This window comes from Stylophora pistillata, chromosome 4 (assembly GCF_964205215.1).
Source record: "Stylophora pistillata chromosome 4, jaStyPist1.2, whole genome shotgun sequence".
Taxonomy (NCBI): Eukaryota; Metazoa; Cnidaria; class Anthozoa; order Scleractinia; family Pocilloporidae; genus Stylophora; species Stylophora pistillata.
The window spans coordinates 36,655,212-36,674,236 of NC_142522.1; the positions used below are offsets into that span (position 1 = coordinate 36,655,212).

General features: G+C 40.5%; 1 protein-coding gene across 1 annotated transcript in view; it reads left to right on the forward strand.

Annotated features, from left to right (window-relative positions):
- LOC148733552 (protocadherin Fat 4-like) overlaps nucleotides 1-19,025 on the forward strand; it is a 41,161-nt gene that overhangs the window by 10,494 nt on the left and 11,642 nt on the right. The window contains 14 exon segments of the mRNA XM_088758005.1: nucleotides 4,111-4,310; nucleotides 5,464-5,660; nucleotides 5,872-5,980; nucleotides 6,677-6,774; nucleotides 7,371-8,685; nucleotides 9,133-9,282; nucleotides 9,668-9,903; nucleotides 10,654-10,837; nucleotides 12,618-13,719; nucleotides 14,251-14,487; nucleotides 15,075-15,673; nucleotides 16,277-16,981; nucleotides 17,486-18,071; nucleotides 18,468-18,675. Coding sequence (XP_088614131.1) covers nucleotides 4,111-4,310; nucleotides 5,464-5,660; nucleotides 5,872-5,980; nucleotides 6,677-6,774; nucleotides 7,371-8,685; nucleotides 9,133-9,282; nucleotides 9,668-9,903; nucleotides 10,654-10,837; nucleotides 12,618-13,719; nucleotides 14,251-14,487; nucleotides 15,075-15,673; nucleotides 16,277-16,981; nucleotides 17,486-18,071; nucleotides 18,468-18,675 — 5,926 coding nt within the window.

A 19,025-nucleotide genomic window follows, 5' to 3' on the forward strand; every position in this document is an offset into this window, starting at 1 on the left:
TGAATGCTAACTATATCTGACAAGCTATTGTTAAATTCTAAATTCTAACTGTCACTCGATCATTCATTCATGGCAAGTTTCAGGACTTTCTTAAAGGCCTTTAAAGATAGAACGTTTCTGAGGTCTTCGTCTAACATGTTCCACAGAGATACAGCTCTATAGGCAAAGGACCCTTGGCCGGTAGCTGATCTGAATAATTTGCCTACGTTGTTTTGAGCAGGTGTTCTCACTGGAGGGCCCAACAACTCATTTAAAATCGATTTTTACTGTTTATTTAACCGATCATAAAAATATTTAACTCCTTTTATTGAACAACAGCTGGCGCCTTAACTTTTTTTGCTGAGGACCTAGAGCGTACACTCACATCCTGACCAGTGATCTTACACAAATTCATTTGGCTTTTCCGGAGATCCCTCAGTTTAGAATCTTAATTACCAGGTCCTGTTTCTATTTACTTTGCGTGATCTTCTTTTCATTGTTTTCTTGTGTAGGTGAAAAAGTATATGTTTTACAGGCTTTTGTCATACGTGTGTTCGTTACGAATTTGTAATGATAAGGTTCTCGGTTTTTTCTTTTACACACTTAGATAAAAATAAAGTGTTGAGACTTTGTCGCGGTGGACATTAAGCTGTTGACGAGTAAATTTTACTTCAATCAAAAATAGTTTGACTTTGACGATGTCGTAAAAAGACGTTTCTTTCTTTTGACGATCATTCAATTTTCAAAATTACCTGGCAATAGATAGCGGTGGGGAGTATATTAATCTAAAATTTGAGTTCTATGCTTTTCTTCTTTGATCATTGAAATTGTAAATGTTTGTTCGTATGTTTATTTATGGTTCCTGGATATGAACCTTTCACATGTTGATATAAACCAAACGAATTAGATAGAAGGTGTTTATTGCTAGGCGTGCTTCGTCCGTTCGCCCGCAGACCTTGAACTTTTAGGTTCAATTTTTTGGAATATTAATACAAGCAGCGAACTAGAGCCACAGTAATAAGTGCTGTGATCGTACTACAATTATCAAGATATCGTTGTCAGTTCTCCCCTCTAGCTGCTTCACATTTACTTGTACATTTGTTATGAGAATTTGGTGTTAGATCAAGATAACAACTACCTGATAAGCTTGAGTATTCTAATTACCCATTTGCTGGATAATGTCTGCATATTATAAAAGAATTTGCATGTTAATCACTTCTGGAAGTTAAAAGGTTAAGGTAGCTCTCGCTGGCATTTAGTTCCTCCTTACAAAACGCTGAAATATTTACATCTTTCCAAACCACTACTGTGTTGTCGAAGTACTCGTCGCGGAGCAACGAAAGGCAGAATTTATTACCTGATAAAATCCAAAATTGTTCTCTCCATTTGTACCGCCATTTGGTTGGAGATCTAAGTCGCACCTCACATCAGTCTTGGTATTTATCAAATACGGTACAGTTGAAGGGTCAACCACTGTAGCAGCAGTGCAGTTAATGTACTGATTTCCTCGAATGTTGATGAACTCGTACAACTTGCAACTCAGAGAGCGTTCAGTTGATTGGTACAGGGGGTCATAGTTGGAAAGTGACGCACGAAAGTAATCCCGGAATTCAATGCCAGTTGTTGGAAATTCACAAGTTGCCCGCCACTGAGTGGAGTGCTCGCGAACTGTTTGCATGTTGACTTTCGAAAGACGGTAACTCGATCAATTTCCATTCACGGCGTAATCGTCTTGCAAAGATTTTGTGCTAAACATGTCCGTATCTCTCCGATTTCGGCGTTTTTCAAGCGAGTAGCTTTGCACAAGGGTCCAAGCTGCTCCCGGCTCCGAACCAAAATCACAATAAACGTGTAGAATGTTTTTAGCCCCGTTTAGTATTTGATACACTCCGTTTTCGTGTTTCCCAGACAACATGATATCGTGACAGGATCGCATAGTCTTTTGACATCTGTGACCACTATAACCAGGCAGACACTCGCACTTGTGCCTTCTGGCCGTGACGTCACATATTTCGCGACATGTGCCATTTCTTTCGCATGGGCTGAAAGCGCGATGTAGAACAGTGTTTGGTTAATCAGGGTTTTGGTCTTAAACGGATTATTCTTAAAGGAAAATGATAAAAAATTGAATTGATGCAGTATAGAGGAATTACTTGTCCGTAAGCAATTGCTTCTCAAACAGGTTTGATGTCGCCCTCGTACGCCTAAAAACTTAAACACTTACTTGTAAGAAGTTTTAAACTGACCATTTATGGATTGCAAGCGTCTTTACTTCGCTAAATCGTTAGATTAGGAAAAAGCCTAACGTATTCACTTTTAAGGTCAGGACTAAAGATCATCAGGTTATGAGAATTGTACCGTTAAAAATAGACATTTTGTAATGTGACAAAAATGGAAGTAAAAAAGTATTGGGAAGGTTTCAGACGATCTGTTCCATCTCATCGCTTCAACTAGATGTAGTCTTTACAAGTATATATTGGATCTTTAGATTGGTTTGCTCTTAATTAATTTTCAAGTTTCGCTTAACTCTCTCGGTCAGGCGAATAAGACATCGCTGCAATTCACTGAGGGAATTCTATAATTCCGCGTTTGTAACTTCATAATTTTCGATGTATAGTGAAAACAAAGTGAACCTTCTTAAGGTAGCTCCGAACTATCTCGTAATACCTCCAACCCGACATGACTAGTAGGGATTCAGGATTTGTGTATGGAGCAGCCTTGTTAAGCTTACAGTTTTCTGTTTCCTCACTATTCTCCTTGAAATTTTCTGATGAACACTGGCAGTTTTCGGCGCGTTTTAGAAAGCAGCTGTAAAGGTTGCTTGTCGAGTGTCTTGAAAGAGAATGGCCGAAGATGCCATAGCTATCCCTGTTACGAAATCCATCTTTTGAACTTGGCAATTTTATCTGCTCACAGTCGTCGTCGTCAGAGCAATGTGTAGTGACAGACGAGATAAGGAAGAAAAGTATCAGGTTCATTTGTGGTGATTCCACTGTCTAGTAAGTTGACTCCTATGCGATCGCTAATCGCGAAGCGCTATTAAGGTGCGTCCTTTTCACGGCCTTTTAAATTCCCATCACGCAGTTGGTGACTCTAAGGGATGGCAAATTGGTGATTGCCATGGAAATTGCAGTCGAGGACAGTTTAGCTTTGCGTCAGGCGAGCCTTCTCATACTGATTTAGCTTCTGTGCAGAACCCAATATTCTGAGGCATATGAGAAGTCGCACCTAAAACCAGATAGGGCTGTGGAAAACAATTTTCAACAAACTTTCGATCTCGTTTGAAACTGATCTTGAAAGGCTTAAGTGATATCCATTATTGATATTATTTCGCAAGAATACTTGGAGGGCATCGTTAATTATTGACGTGCGTATGTTACTCTTCGCGATCGTCACGGTAATTTTATCAACTGCCAATCCCTATTCATTACTGATTTTCTGCTGTAGAGGTACTTTGAACACTTGCCGTGAAATTCATTAACTTCTTGTCAGAGTTGATGGTGACAATTTCAAAAGATGTATTCTTCCCTCAATTTTGTCGTGCTGTTGGTTCATTTGTTTTCTTTGTTTTTATTTTATTTAATTTTTTCCATAGAATTTCTTCTACTTGATTGAAAGCAGGAGGGTTTTCTTTACCTTATGAAGAAAGAACGTGTTTCGGGAGTGTACGTTAATTCTTATCGTGCAGGTCTATAACCAGAAAAAAGAAATTATTACTTTGTTTCTTGACGAAGTGCTGGCGAAAAAAAGCCTCAAACTTACGACTAAATTGGAAATTTGGAAGGGAGGGCTTCTCTTATTCGAATTGTTCTCAAATGTTTCAGAACATTTACGCATAACAAAAGTGGCTCAAACTTAATCATTCATTCAACATGAAACAATGCTGCGTTAATAATTATAGTAAAAAATCTCTGAGTAAAGTGTATGCTATAATCTTTTCACTCCCTACATCTGATTCGTAGTTCTCTTCTCCAGCCGTTATATATTTCCTTGTAAATAAGTTGAGATAATTTCGTGTTACATCAAGCAACATTTTAGCTCAAATGTTTGTCTGATCTCAATTGAAAATGCATTGGCATTGAAAGGAAAAATTGTACTGGGTGTTGCTCACTTGAAGGTTTTATCTTGTAGGCACTGCTCTCGGAAGCACTTGCAAGCATGCCCTTGTCGCGTGCCCTGGAGGCAAGACCACTTATCCTGTCACATGCTCGCTAGGATGTCCTAAGCATTATTCCATAAAAGGAGCATCTACCGTCACGTGTCAGACATCAGGACAGTGGTCTTCATATGCTACGTCATACTGCCAACGTAATAATAATCCACCTTCGCAGGTCAGTGCTAAAAATTCAAAGAAAACGTGGTGGGGAGGGGGGAGGGGGAGGGGGGAGAGAGGAGAATCGAGCATTACCAATCGGATACTCCCCTCTTAGTAACGAGCAATTTATCAAAGTGTCAGGTCATATGCTAGAGACTTATTGGCTTGCTGTTTAGCAAGCTGAACTCCGGGTCTAGGGTCAAGTTTCGATCCCTGTTAAGCTTCACTGCGTTGTGTTCTCAGGTAAGACACATCACTCTCAAAGAGCTTCCCTTTAGCCCGGGGTAGTATAAATTGGTAATTTGGTTACATCAACCAAGTTGAAATTGTAAATTGGCCACCGTAACGAGTTAAGAATCTGACGTTTCGAACGTTAGCCCTTTGTCAGAGCGAATGGCGAAGGGCTAACGCTTGAAACGTCAGCTTTTTAACTCGTTACGGTGGCCAATTTACAATTTCAACTTAGTTGACATAACCAAATGACCTTGTTACCCCCACCGACGCAGCACCTCAGTTTCTTTAGAAACTTTCAGCCTTTATTCGTTGGTATAAATTGGTTCAGGCAAACTGTCTTAGAAACATGATGAAATGCCATCCAGGTGAAGTAACAACAGTCTAATGGGACTAATACTTTGTAAAGATAGGCAAAAGCTACGGAAGAAATGGGTTTAACTAGGAAAGAGGTGGGGAAGAAATACTGTTTAAAAGTGAAGTTACAGAAGTGCAGCAAAAACCACCGCAAACTTGCACGTGTTTAATGGACTCCTGTGCCAAACCATCTGATTTCGCTTTTAACCATTAATAGCCTCTCTTGCTTTTGCACAGTTGCAAAGCGTTTAGCCATAGCAAAATAAAAAAACTCTCTTGGACACAATTTGACGCAAGTGATCGAATCTCTTAGCCATTTTTCTAACTCCGCTGTAAATTTGTAGATGAGCAATATACAGCAGATGTAATATAGGGCAGATGTGGCACTTAAGGCGTTTGTTATGGGAGGAGGGCGACTTAAATGTTGCAAAGATCATTTTTATCACGTGGCCAGCTAAATGAGACTCGTCAAAGTGGCATTTGCTTCATATTTGCGCCATATTTGTCAACCATGCCTTTTTTTCGTCCAGTGTGAATGACAATAATGTGATCATGATGGGAAGTTTGTGCGGATTTTCTAGATTGTTCTGTCGGGATCTGCAACCATACAAGAAAACAAACCACGTGGTACAAAAGTTGGAACGTTTTCTTCTGTGGATTCCAACAACAAAGACCAGCATACGTACAGCATCATTAGTGGAGGGAGTGGAAAATTTGAGCTGCGTGGAGCAGATCTCTACACTTTGGTAGTGTTTGATTACGAATCCTCACCGAACCGGTAAGTGTGTATCCTGAATAAAAATTGGCGTAATTTGTTTGGGAACCCTTTTGCAGTTAACGTTCACTTGATCCAAGGTCTACCTCGCTGGATGAAAAAGAAAAAACGCTATGACAGATTTTTTGGGTGTTCCAGTGGAGGGGCCGGGACGTTTCCTGACTAATGTAAATGAAAACAACCATATTTAACGGCTACGTTCATTTTTCTGTAGGTTTTCTCTCACAATAAGAAGTACAGACAATGGAAGTCCACCGCTGAAGCTCGATAAAATATTTATAATTTCTGTAGCGGATGTGAACGAGAAACCAACAGGCATTCAGGTAAAGACTGTCACACAAGAAATGAATGAGGAGGAATTTACTATGCAATCGGCATATAGTTAGTTATATAACCCTGCTATACAAAGTTAAGCGTAGAATTAATCACCTTGACCATTATAATGTGGTAAATGACAGGTTAAAACCATAGGGTACCCACTAACGCGACAATAGCGGTAACATTAGGTCTTTGCCAAGAAAAAATGATCAAACATGAAGTCAGCCACCAACTGCTAGTGGCCATGAGAAGCTTTGTCGGCTATTTTAGGCCTGCTTAACATGGTGTAGCCAAGTCACAAATAAGAGAATATTCCTCAAGTATAATTTAAAAGTATCTTAAGTCTCCCATAGTATGCTGCGCCACATATGACATCAGACTTGTGTCAGGAACAGTCGGTTTCTTTGTTGTTATAAGCCTCTTCATTAAAGCAAAGGCTAGTCTACAACCGTTTATTTGAAAAAAAAGAAAAAACAAGGGTCACTGCCCACTAATGATCACATGAAAGGAAAGGCACCGAAATTTCCTTTAAAAAGCGAGGCCGGAAGGATTTTGAATACCGGCTGTTTTATCCTAACTTAGACGCTATTTAAGGCAAACACATTATTTCTAAGTCTCTTCTGAGAGCATTTCAACTTCATTAACTTTTTAAATCGAAAAATTATTATTGTATTGAATTATTAATTTTCTCTGCTCTTCAGTTGTCAGGCAACGCCGTGGATGAGAATAGCGACGTAGACACAGTAGTAGGCATGCTCATGGTTATCAGCAATACCATTTGGGCGTTTGATTTGACAGTGTAGGAGGAAGTAGGATATCAACAAAAAATATCCTTTTTTTTCTCATTTTTTCGATTTTGATAAATAACTTTAATCAGTAAGTATTCTTTCACTTAAATTTTGGCTTAGTTCTGATTAATTAGTCGTCCACTCTTGCTTTGCGGTCGTTTGATTTTGTGTATTATCCATATGATCAATGACCCAATCAGACTCTACTCGTCCTGATACCATTATTAGTTATGATTTTATCTTTGCTTTTTCCCTAATTTGGTAAATTCAAATTCAAATTCAATGGAAACCAAAAAAGTGAAATCGAAAAAATTTGTCCGACAAAGGAAGAATCGTTATCACGAAGACACTTATGACCCTTAAGATCTAAAAAATAATTCTCCCTTCCATCTGTTAGATATTTTCTAGAAAATAGTCTCCATTTGTTATATCTGTGATTACAGGTCACGTTTTACCACTATCCAATTTTAATTGAGTACCTTGCTTGATAGCAGACAATATACTTACAATTGCGTTTTTTAATCAAGTTATTCACTCGTTGACAGCCTTCGTTCGAAACTAACATTGCTAACAGTCAACATATCCAGATGTAAATAACATATTTTCTCTCATGTTTCACGCAGATGACCAGGAATTTTTCCATTATCGTATTAGACGTCAATGAAGCCCCAGTCTCCATCGAGCTAACTCGAAACAGTGTATTGGAGAATTCGAGGCTTGGCGCGGTCGTCGGCATCCTGTCAGCAAAAGATAAAGACGCTGTACAATCCCTGACTTTTAAACTAGATGATGATTCATCTGGAAAATTTTCCCTTCCATCAAACGTGACTTGTCTGAATTCTTCCCTAAGTGGGACGCTGTGTACTACAAATTTATCGGTTAGCGGTGATATAAACTATGAAGATGAGTCGAGCTTGGACATCATTGTGCGCGTAACGGACAATAAAGGGCTTTTTCACATCGAAATGTTCAATGTGACAGTGATTGATGAGAACGACGCGCCCACGAATGTAACACTGGATGGCAGTGCTTCAGTCTCCTTGGCGGAGAACAGCGAAAACGTTCAAATCGACACTCTACTGACAGACGACGAGGATCAGGGGCAGAGTTTTTCTTACATGTTATTAAGCAATCCTGGAGGGAACTTTGAAATCAGGGGAGAGAAACTGTTTGCCTCTAGAAATGCTACTCTTGACTTCGAGTCATCTCCAAGCTATCACATCAAAGTGAGATCAACTGATAACGGAACTCCTCCAAAATACATTGAGGTAACTCTAGTTATAAACCTACAAGATGTCAACGAAAAACCAACCGATATACAGTTGTCCAACCGCAGCGTCCAAGAAAATCTACCTTCTGGAACGGTGATTGGCCGGTTATCTGTCAGTGATCCTGACAGAAAGCAAAGTCACGTGTGTAGCGTTACTGATTCAGCCAATGGAAAGGTAGGAATAACCAACAACAAACTGACGGTTGGTGGTGCGAGCGTCGATTACGAAGAGGCAAGATCTTTTAATGTGACAGTTCTATGTCGCGATCCAGGTGGCCTAACGGTAGAAACGTCGTTCGTCATTCTCATCCAAGACATCAATGAAGCGCCCACTAACATTGCACTATCAAGCGATAAAGTCCAGGAAAATCAAAAAGGTGGTACTATTGTGGCACAACTCAATGTCACCGACCCAGACAACGTCAAGGCACAAGTGCAAAGTGTTTCTCTCTCGATTTTGTCCTCGGATCCCAACCTACCGTTTCAAATTCGAAACGACGCTCTTGTCACCACTCGAGCGCTCAACTTTGAGAGTACTGCACAGTGGACCTTTAGAATATCAGCAACGGATGATGGAAGACCCGCTTTAACCCGAACAAAAGCCTTCATCATCCTGGTTATCGACGTAAATGATGCTCCAAGTGGATTAACGGTGAGCAAAATGTGTTTGCTTTCAAACGAGAAAATTTCCCCGCGCTAATCACCTGTTACTTCCGTTTTGACAGTATATCAATCAATCACTCGAAATTGTTCGCTCTTTGGAACCAGGACCGACAGATCCGAGTTAATGTTCTTAATATAATTATGCTGATGTGGACTTAAGTAAGAAACTATACCCGCTGACACACAATGTCTCTTAATACCTTTTAACAAATTGTTAAGGAAACCCGAAAAAAGAGAGGTATCTAAGTAAATTTGGTTGAGAATTTTTCTTTCGAAGGGTACAAAAATAATGATTCTCAAGGTGAGATGAGCCATCTCTTTCAGGGTAAGCATTTTCTGTTTGCAAGAGACCACCAATCTTGTTGAAAGATTGGAAATGAGAGCACATCTGAAAATATTAGCCGTTTTCACAATACATTTTCCTCTATCTTCATAGCTCTCTAGCTCCTTTGTGGACGAAAACAGCGACAGTGACACACTGGTGGGGACATTAACAGCCCTTGATCAGGACCCAACACAGAATCACACATTTCAGCTACTAAATAGTGCCTCACGAAGATTTAAAGTCGACGGTAGCCAAATAAAGGTAAATTTGTCAACACCTTTTTAACTTTGCTTGAAGTCAATTTTTCAAATGTATCTTGTTTAAAGTACAAGAATTCTTAAGAAACTTCAATTCTAGATAGAGAATGAGAATTTTACTGATTCTTCTAAATTTGGAAATTGTGGAGAAATATGAAATTACTTACTTGGTGAACTGTTTAACAGAAGCAGCTGTATTTAATGAAAAGTTTGTCTCAATCAAAATGTTTCACACAATTTCCAGAACTCTCTTTGCCCCGACGTGTGTTCTTGCTATGATGTAGGCATGCACTGCAACGGAAGTAGAATGGAGATTTTATGGAATTCTTCATATTGAAATTTTTATGGGCCCTGAAACTATGTTTGATTTGAATCATCCTTACTTCAAGGTGGCTGTTCCCAACAAGCAATGTCTAAACCAGGGAGGTTCCTCTTGTCTTTTGAACTACGAGGCACGAAAACGTTACGTGATCAGAGTGAAAGCAACAGACGACGGATCACCACCATTATCTTTTGAGAAAGACTTTGGTATTGACGTTCGTGACGTCAATGACAAACCACGTGACTTTCAGCTGTCCAGTAACAAAGTGAAGGAGAACGCCACTATAAACACTTTGATTGGCCGGTGGGTTCACCATTTGTTTTGCGATAATTCACTCACTTCGCTTTTTTAAATTACCTCTTCTTTTTAACTTTAACAAGCCAAGAAGAGGATGAAAACTAACGTTATTTTATAATGGACTCAAAGAGGAAAGTTTGAAGACAGGCAAATATAGTTAAAATCAATCCTCAGATACAAAGTTAATTAAAACCGTTTTTAGTAACGGCTTGAAATGTTTATATTGCGAAAACTCCACTCGATTTTAATTCAAGCTCGACATTTGCAGTGACAGCATCTGCAAACGGTGCATATGAACACTGATTATGATCTAATTATATTTTATAGCTTGAGTTAACCCCCCTTGCATCCTAAAATTAGTCCTCATATTCTCCACATCGTTCTTCTTTACATTTCCTCTGGCACTGACGAGGAGAACTCAATTGACATAAGGGAGCTTCTGAAATTGGTGATCATTTTCCTTTTTTCTCAGGATCTTTACATTTGAATCCAGTTCCACTCTGTAAGGAGAAATTATAAGCCATTCAATCTAAGGTGATAAATGCAAGAGAGTATGAACTGCTCAGCTGATATTCTCTTGGTTACAGGTTTAAACTAGTTCGAAATTTGAAAAATCTGTAAATGCTACTATTTCCTCTTTAGTTCATAAACGGCTCGAAGCAGACAGAAAACAGCTCAGTGTTTCCCACTTTTTGTATATCTCATGCTTACATATCCTCTGTGGGGCGAATTTTTCTTTTTATATTATGCTGACAGTTTTTCATCACGCGACGAAGATGTGAATCAAACGCTGCTATATTCACTCAAGAATGATGATAGCGGTCAATTCAGGGTCGACTCTCAGGGAAACCTATACCCAGCCAAAAACTTTGATCACGAGAGTCAGAATAAACACAACATAAGTGCAGTGGTGACAGACAGCGGAAATCCGTCCTTGAAGGTAATTTTCTTGATTAGAAGGACTCAAGTGATGATTGGGCACGTAACGCTAAGTCTCTTCGTGGGAATTAGAAACCTTGTATCATTGCTTAAATTTCAATAAACCCTTCCGCGGTTTTATCGGCCATATTGGTTGGGGGTCAAACAAAACCTCGTTGCGTAGCAACGAGCCATAGAATCTCTTATGATAAGAAGACGCGCATCGCTACCCTCGTTTAAATTTTCGCTTTGTTCAGGAACAAAAATTAATATTCATCGCTGAAAAAGAGAAGACGGTAATAAAGGCGAGTGACTTTTTCTCCTCTCGGCGAAAAAGCTTTTCTTCTCTGCGTTTTATGGGAACATTGAGATCGTTTTTCCTTGGAAGTGACCTCGCGGCCGACATAATGCCAGAAGGTCAGAGTACAGCTTTTTCGAATGACTTTTTGTATGTAAGTAACTTAACTGTGCAGAGGAAAAATTGAAATAAATGTGTTTACGTGCTCTTCAAACCTTTTCGACCAGACAGGCTAACATACTCTTGAAAAACCAATAACTCGGTAAAGAGAAACCCTTGGTTTAATGGGTTTCGGAGATAGGTGTTCTGTCGGCGGCTGTAACAACGATAGAGGAGATCCGAAAAAATGGGTCATCCACTCATATGTACAGAAGTTATCGTTCCACAAGCCCAAGCAATCATTAATTGAAGCATGGTCTCGACAGGTTCAGAAGGGAAGGAAATATTTCTCACTAGGAAAGTCAAGGGAGAGTGTTGTCGTCTGCTCCAATCACTTTCGAGACGGGAAGCCTTCAGTAAGCAATCCAATACCTACTCTTTTTTTGACTCCTTTTGAGCATTCAAATTCTAAGTCACCCAAAAGGAGGCGATTATCAACATTGGTTGAAAATAGTGATATCATCACTGCAAGTGACGAATTGATGAAAAGTGGAGACGATTCCCCAGGATTAAAACTGTGTACAGCCTCTGCACAAATAACCAGAGATGCTGATGTTCAACTCTATACTGGCATGCAAAATACAGATGCTTTCAAAAACTTATTTGAGTACTTATTCCCACCATAAATCCTAAAATTTAAAACTACACAATATGGATGGCTAAAAAAACATATTCTAATTTCTTAACCGAAAGGAGTGCTTTTTAAAATGCCATTCTCGCACCATGGCGGCCACGAGGTCACCTTCAAACAACATATCAATCTGCCCATAAAACGCAGTGATAAATAGGTACTTCGCCAAAAATTCGGCACTTACTTTCAGTAACGCCTTATCTACGTTCCCACCAGATCTTGGAGACGAAAATAAGCGATTTTCCCTTTATAAAGTTACAATATTGAGCGAAGGTACTGACGCGCGTCGAATAATTACAAAAGAAGATATTGCTTGTTGCTACGCAACGAGGTTTTGTTTGACCCCCGAACAATATGGCCGTAAAAACCGTGGAAGGGTCTATTGCCGAAAAAGCAGATAATTTTAGTAAATCGGATAATTTAAACTTAAGTGGGTAAGAAATTGGCTCGAACAGACGCTAAGTTGCGATAAAGGTATCAGTAACTATAAGTGATAACACAATAGGCAAGAATGAATGATTCATTTTGGCCAGACTTTGAAAGGATAATCGCCTGTTGTTGATTTTAGATTTCACCCCATTCCAGTTCTTCCGATTTTATATTTCATACATCTACGGTCAGGAGGCCTTAGACCAATGCAATCCATCTTTACTTTAATCGTGAATTTGCAGGATCTAAATCTTTAAATTTTCCCTTACTGTTCATTCGTTCCAGATGGAAAAATCATTCATAATTGAAGTTTTAGATGTCAACGAGGCTCCGGTACACATCAACATAACATCTCAAGGAGGCCAGCTGTCTTTCCCCGATGGGCATGCACAAGTTCGCGAAAACTCCCGCTTCGGAACAGTTATTGGAATGCTAGAAGCCTTAGATCACGATGCTAACCAAACTCTAACCTTTAAGCTCGATGATGATGCTGGTGGGAAGTTCACATTGGGTTCTACGGCAAGTTGCCAGACGATTACCAATATCCCAGGGGTGAACGCTAAGTGCACCATTGGTTTCCATGTGAATGGAGATCTTGACTTTGAACTTTCTAGTGAGTATTACGTGACAGTGCGCGTTAGAGATGGCAATGGTCTTTTTACCACTGAGCAGCTCAGAATTAACATCGTGGATCAGAACGATGCACCTGAAGATGTGACTTTGGGTGGAAGCTATTCGGCCAGAGTGTACGAGAACGCGAATGGGTCACTCGTCGGAAAACTGGTGACAAGTGACGAGGACGTTGCGCAGGCACACACGTACGTACTGTCGGACGATGCCGCTGGTCGATTTGTCATCCTAAACGACAAGCTGTATGTCTCATCGGCGGCTAAATTGGATTACGAAGGTCAAAATAATTTCACGGTGAAAGTAAATAGCACAGACAGTGGATCACCTTCTCTTAGTGTAGAACAGGTTTTCGACATCAGCGTCCTGGATGTGAACGAGGCCCCAGCCAATATTTCCCTCGCGCCTGCTAATATCACCGAGAACAGTCAACATGGCACTCGCATTGGTCAATTAACTGTCAGTGACCCTGATAACTATGGGCTACGTGGTACGTTGCAAACACACAGTTGCCAAGTAACCGGTAGCAACATTGGCAAGTTTACCATCCAGTCCAACGTTCTCGCCTTAGGAAGTGCAAGTCTAGACTATGAACTGACACCGGTTATGCACGTTCAGCTCAAGTGTACAGACAGCGGCTCACCACCCATGTCACTCGCGACAGATTTATCCATCAATGTGGATGACGTCAATGAGGCTCCTACAGGCATTTCCCTGTCGAGCAGCGCCATACGAGAAAATCAACCGCCATCTTTGATAGGTTTGAAAATATTTTATTCGATTATAAACCATTTTGTCATGTTATAAAATTAGGGTTTTATTGAAATGCTTTGAGGGTACTTCTTCAAACAAAGAAGTTTGATAACTTTCTCCTCATCAGTTTTCTACTACGAAAACAATAAATAAATTCTTCCAATTGATCACTTTCGAGTCGCCGTTTGGTCCACATTTGAAATAAAGTTGATAAAAGCCGTTTAAAACGGAGCGAAGATGTAAATACTACGATGCTTACGAAAACACGACGGAGGTCTGGGCCGGATCGTCTTCACAACGCGGCCACCCCCCCCCCTGTTTTTTTTTTTCTTTTTTTTGTTGTTCACATACTATCGCGGCATTTACTAGCGCGCCCGTTTAACTAATTCAACGCATGGAACAGACTATTTTTTCCAGGTGTCTGAAAACAATATTAATTAACACCTTGTCTGTCGAGTCTATCTTAACTTGACTATTTACCGCATAAAAACAATACTTCTATCGTTTTGAATGTGTTGTCTTTGTCATCATTTTTAAGGATTTTTCTCAACTTCTGACCCGGATAACGCCAATCAACCAACAAACAGGCAAACGTTTACCTATAAACTCATGGGAAATACCACTGGACTTCCATTCGTCATTGACGGCGCTGCTTTGAATTCTACACGAAGTCTAGACTTTGAGGCCCAGCGCTCTTGGAACATCACAGTCCAGTCCGTCGATAATGGAAACCCACAGCTAAGCTTATTAACAATTTTTCTCATCTCTGTTATTGGTACGTTACATTTACCGCTTGCAATCAGTTTAAATAAGAACTGATAAACCTTTTCCTGGCCATGTAATGTCGCGGCTGTGTTGGGCAAGCAGAATGAAGTTTAGGTATTTCGATTGGTTCAAATTTCACTTAGAAAGGATGCTATGCGTTTGGCACGAATGCGGGACTAGGAAAAAATTTAAGGCCCCATGTCATTCCAATGTCCCGTTTTAATGCAGTCTACCGACTGAGCTCTGGCACGTTAGGCAAAATTTTAAGTTCATAGGTGACAGGTGCCTCACATACCTCTGAGATCGTTGTTGTTGAAAACCTCTTCATTCGACATTCCCACGATTGTGGGACAAAATCACAGTTTTTTCAAACGGCAGTTTTTTAGTATGGAACAGCTCATGCTTATTTGATCGATTCTCTGTAGGAAATCTCACACAGTCCATAACCTCGTCTGTCTAAAACGTTATCGTCAACGATTCGGCGTTCTTTAAAGCATATTTAATTTGGAAACACTATTACAGTTGCTGATGGTAGAAGAGGAGACACAAGACCAACATTTTAATAAGATATGTCTTTTTTCTACGCTTTTCCTGTAGATGTAAACGAAAAGCCATTCAACATTACTTTGTCAAATACTGTCGTCGATGAAAACTGCCCACAGGATACAGTCGTTGGTGACCTCCTCTCCCAAGACCCGGACCGCTCGTAGACACATACCTATACCATGGTAAACAGTGCAGGAGGTAGATTCAAACTCTATGGAAAGCAGGTAAAGGTTGCCATGTCCAATGTAGACTGCCTTAAGAACGGTGGAGATTTCTGCAAGTTGAATTACGAGAAAAAGCGTTCTTACACGGTGAAAGTACGTGTAACAGATAACGGAAGCCCACGTCAAAGCAGTGAAGCAAGCATGGTGATTTCCTTGAATGATATCAACGACCGCCCAAATGGCTTCAGGCTGTCTAGTCGTACTGTGAAGGAAAATGCAACTATCGGCACAAAAATCGGTCGGTTCACCGCTACGGACGAAGATCAGTTCCAAACGCTAAAGTTTTCGTTGCTTGACAGCGATGGGGGAAGGTTTGCAATTGATTCTACAGGTTATCAGTTCAAAGCAAATAGCACGGATTATGAGACGAGTAAGGCTCACAAGATCGTGGCCCAGGTGTCGGACAATGGGACAGTGCCTTTAAATGTAAGTTCTCTTTTTTTCAGACTTAGGCAAAAATTAAATGTTTTTATCAAATATATTAGTCAAAGCGCCGCAGAAACAAAATCAAAGAAGTCGCGAAGGCTGAGCAGAACATAGGAAAATCACGAGGAGATAAAGGGAGGTTAAAGAAAATTAAAATAAACTACCTGAAGTGCAGGTGACCAAGCTGTGACCAACTTTGTATCGGCCTGGTTGTGAGGGTGGAGAAAAGGATAACGAGCCAAGTGGCCCATCAAGTCGACGCTTAACTTCGGTCTCCGCCGCTCGAAGCAACTAGGAGTATTTCTACTCTCCCATGAATGGGGTGCTAGTCCATAGCGGGGCTTCTCCTCAGTGTTAAACTCGCCGGTACCCATTTAGACACCTGGGTGAAGAGAGGCACTGCGAGAGCAAAGTGTCTTGCCTAGGAACACAACACAATGTCCCTGGCCAGGGCTCGAACCCGGACCACTCGACCCAGAGTCCAGCGCACTAACCATGAGGCCACCGCGCCTCTCACCTGAGGGTGTAGAGGGTGGTGCAAAATCGCAGGGCGGTCATCCGAAAACTACGCCATATAACATAATCATTTATTTCCTTTCACAGAAAAACAAGACATTTATCATCGTTGTCGAAAATATTAACGAACCTCCCGTAAACTTGACGCTTACATCATCTTCAGGACAACAGTCATTCCCTGACAACATGCCGACGGTCAACGAAAATTCTGCAGCCAACGCGACAGTGGGGACACTTCAAGCCTTAGATCATGACGAGGTGCAGAACTTAACGTTCTCTCTAGATGACGACGCCAATGGTAAATTTTCTGTGGGCTCGCACGTCACATGTCACAACAACACCGACATTACAGGCGTGAAAACGATGTGCACTGCACTTTTGCAAGTCAGCGGGGATCTCAACTATGAGGAAAGCCGTAATGAAGACATTGCGGTGCGCGTGACTGATCCCAACGGGTTATTCCACATTCAGCCGTTGCAGGTGGCGATTTTAGATGTTAATGACCGACCCAGCAATGTCACTCTCGCAGGGGATGATACAGCTTTTATCAACGAAAACGTAAATGATGGTTATGTGGGCGATCTTGCGACCACAGATGAAGATGCTAACCAAACTCACAGTTACATTTTGATAAATAATGGTGGGTGGAGATTTCGCCTCAGAAACAACAAGATTTACACTTCATCATTCGCAAACTTGGATTACGAAGCAAAGTCGACCTACTCTATTCGGATTCGAAGCACAGATGATGGCCGTCCAAGGTTGAACATAGACAAGACCTTCACAATAAAGGTAAGCCTGTTCAGCTTGGAGATGTTAATTTGTAACACCTTTGGGGGCGGAATTAGCTCGAGTGCTGGAAAATGAAATTCAGTAGTATTCACATCGGCCAATAAGTAGAACGAAAATTATCTCAAAGAGCTAATTACTTGTCAAGTAAAAACATGAAAAGTGTTCGAAACCGGGAAATTGCAGGTGAATCCATTTCTCATCCTGATGGGTTTTAAGACCAGAGATGACCTGATAACCTTCTGACACGAATTGCTCGGGCGAAATCGAATGTATTTTGTTTTGGTTTGTTAGATATTTGTTTTTGCTTTAACTTGGTTGTCTTTTAGTTTCTAATGTCATTCTCTTTTAACTTTTTTTTCTTTGATAACTTTGCTTCGAGAGGATAAGGGTCACTAGATTTCCAAAATGATCTCTTTAGATTTCACTGAAATGTCTTACTCTGCGCCTCATGAAGGTGTACTGACTTGACTTGCAAAACTTATAATACCGTTCTACAATTTTTAGGTTCTTGATGTCAACGAACGACCGACAGATATTTTACTACCGTCGAGAGATGTCTTAGAAAATAGTCCCAAGGGTACAGTAGTTAGCAACATATCTGTCTTAGACCCTGACGATATGGGACCTCGAGGACCTTGGCAAAATCACTCATGTAGAGTCCTCAATCCCGTCAGTAATCCTTTTGAGGTCAACGGAACAGACGACTCTTTAGTTGTTGACGGAGATTTGAACTATGAAAAATTGAGTAGTTACAGCATCTATATTCGATGCCATGACAATGGAAATCCTCCTTTATCTGTCGATAAAAACTTCCAGATAAGCGTTATCGATGTGAACGAGAAGCCCTATGACATTACCATCTCCAATAACGAGGTCACCGAGAACGCAGGGATCGTCACAATTGGACGTTTTGATACCGCTGACCCGGACAATGAGCTGACTGTGGTGCAAACTTTTACATATACCATAGAGGCTGCCTCTGGAAGTGTCCCTTTCGTTGTTGTCCGAGGCGTACTTGACACTACGCGTAGTTTGGACTACGAGACAAATTCGACTTGGTCGCTGACTGTCAAATCTACGGATAACGAAGGTTAACATAGTTATTTGTATGTAAGTAAGGAGAAAAAAAGCGCCCTTGCAAAATCAGCTGGGATGAGCCGCAAAGAGTCTATCAGAAACAACAATTAGGTCCATTTTAACGGCTAGGACACTATTATCATTTTTGTATGAAAGGCTTTGTTGTTACCTACTCGGAAAATGAGTTCTCAAATCATTCGTCTTTATGAGAGAGCGTACAATCTTAAGTTTTCCGATCAGCCTGGTTGATTATCAGTAAAACTCAGTCTTACAATTTTTCTTTCAAATATGTTTACTACTCGTTATGTGTCTGACATTCAGTCGTTTTTAAAATATATCTGATAGCTAAAAAGGCTTAAGGTTATCGAACTGAACTTCCTCTCTTTATACATATTGTAACTCTCTGTAGGTCTCACTTTGACGAAGAACTTTTCAATAATCGTCAAAGACACAAATGATCCCCCCACGGGCATTTCAGCTAGCGGTCCACTAAGTGTGAATGAAAACAGTCAACCTGGAGAGTATATGGGAAGTTTGACGACCGCTGACCAGGATGTTGGACAGACGCACCAATACCAAATACTTAATGTGTTCGCACAGGGGCATAGGAATCAAAGGTATGCCGAACCCGTGATGAGTGTCTAGCTTATCAATGTTAGTGGCGACTGCACTTGGAACTAAACACAATGTCTTTAGAATGAGTTAGTGTCGAGATGAATAAGCGCATAAAAACGAAAGGGCTACCTTACGCAATCTTAGCGTAGACCTTTTGGAGTACAGAGGTGTTTATAAAGGACAAGCTTACATGGAAGTTCTTGCAAGAAAGCTTCTTTCCTACTTCGTAATACTTGTTACTTGCTCCGATTGTGCAAAAAATTTGATGATTTATTTTTGATATGATATTGTCTTTTTTTTCGTAATAATTTCGCTCTTTTTTACCGTCATTTTCACGCTATAATTTCCCTTT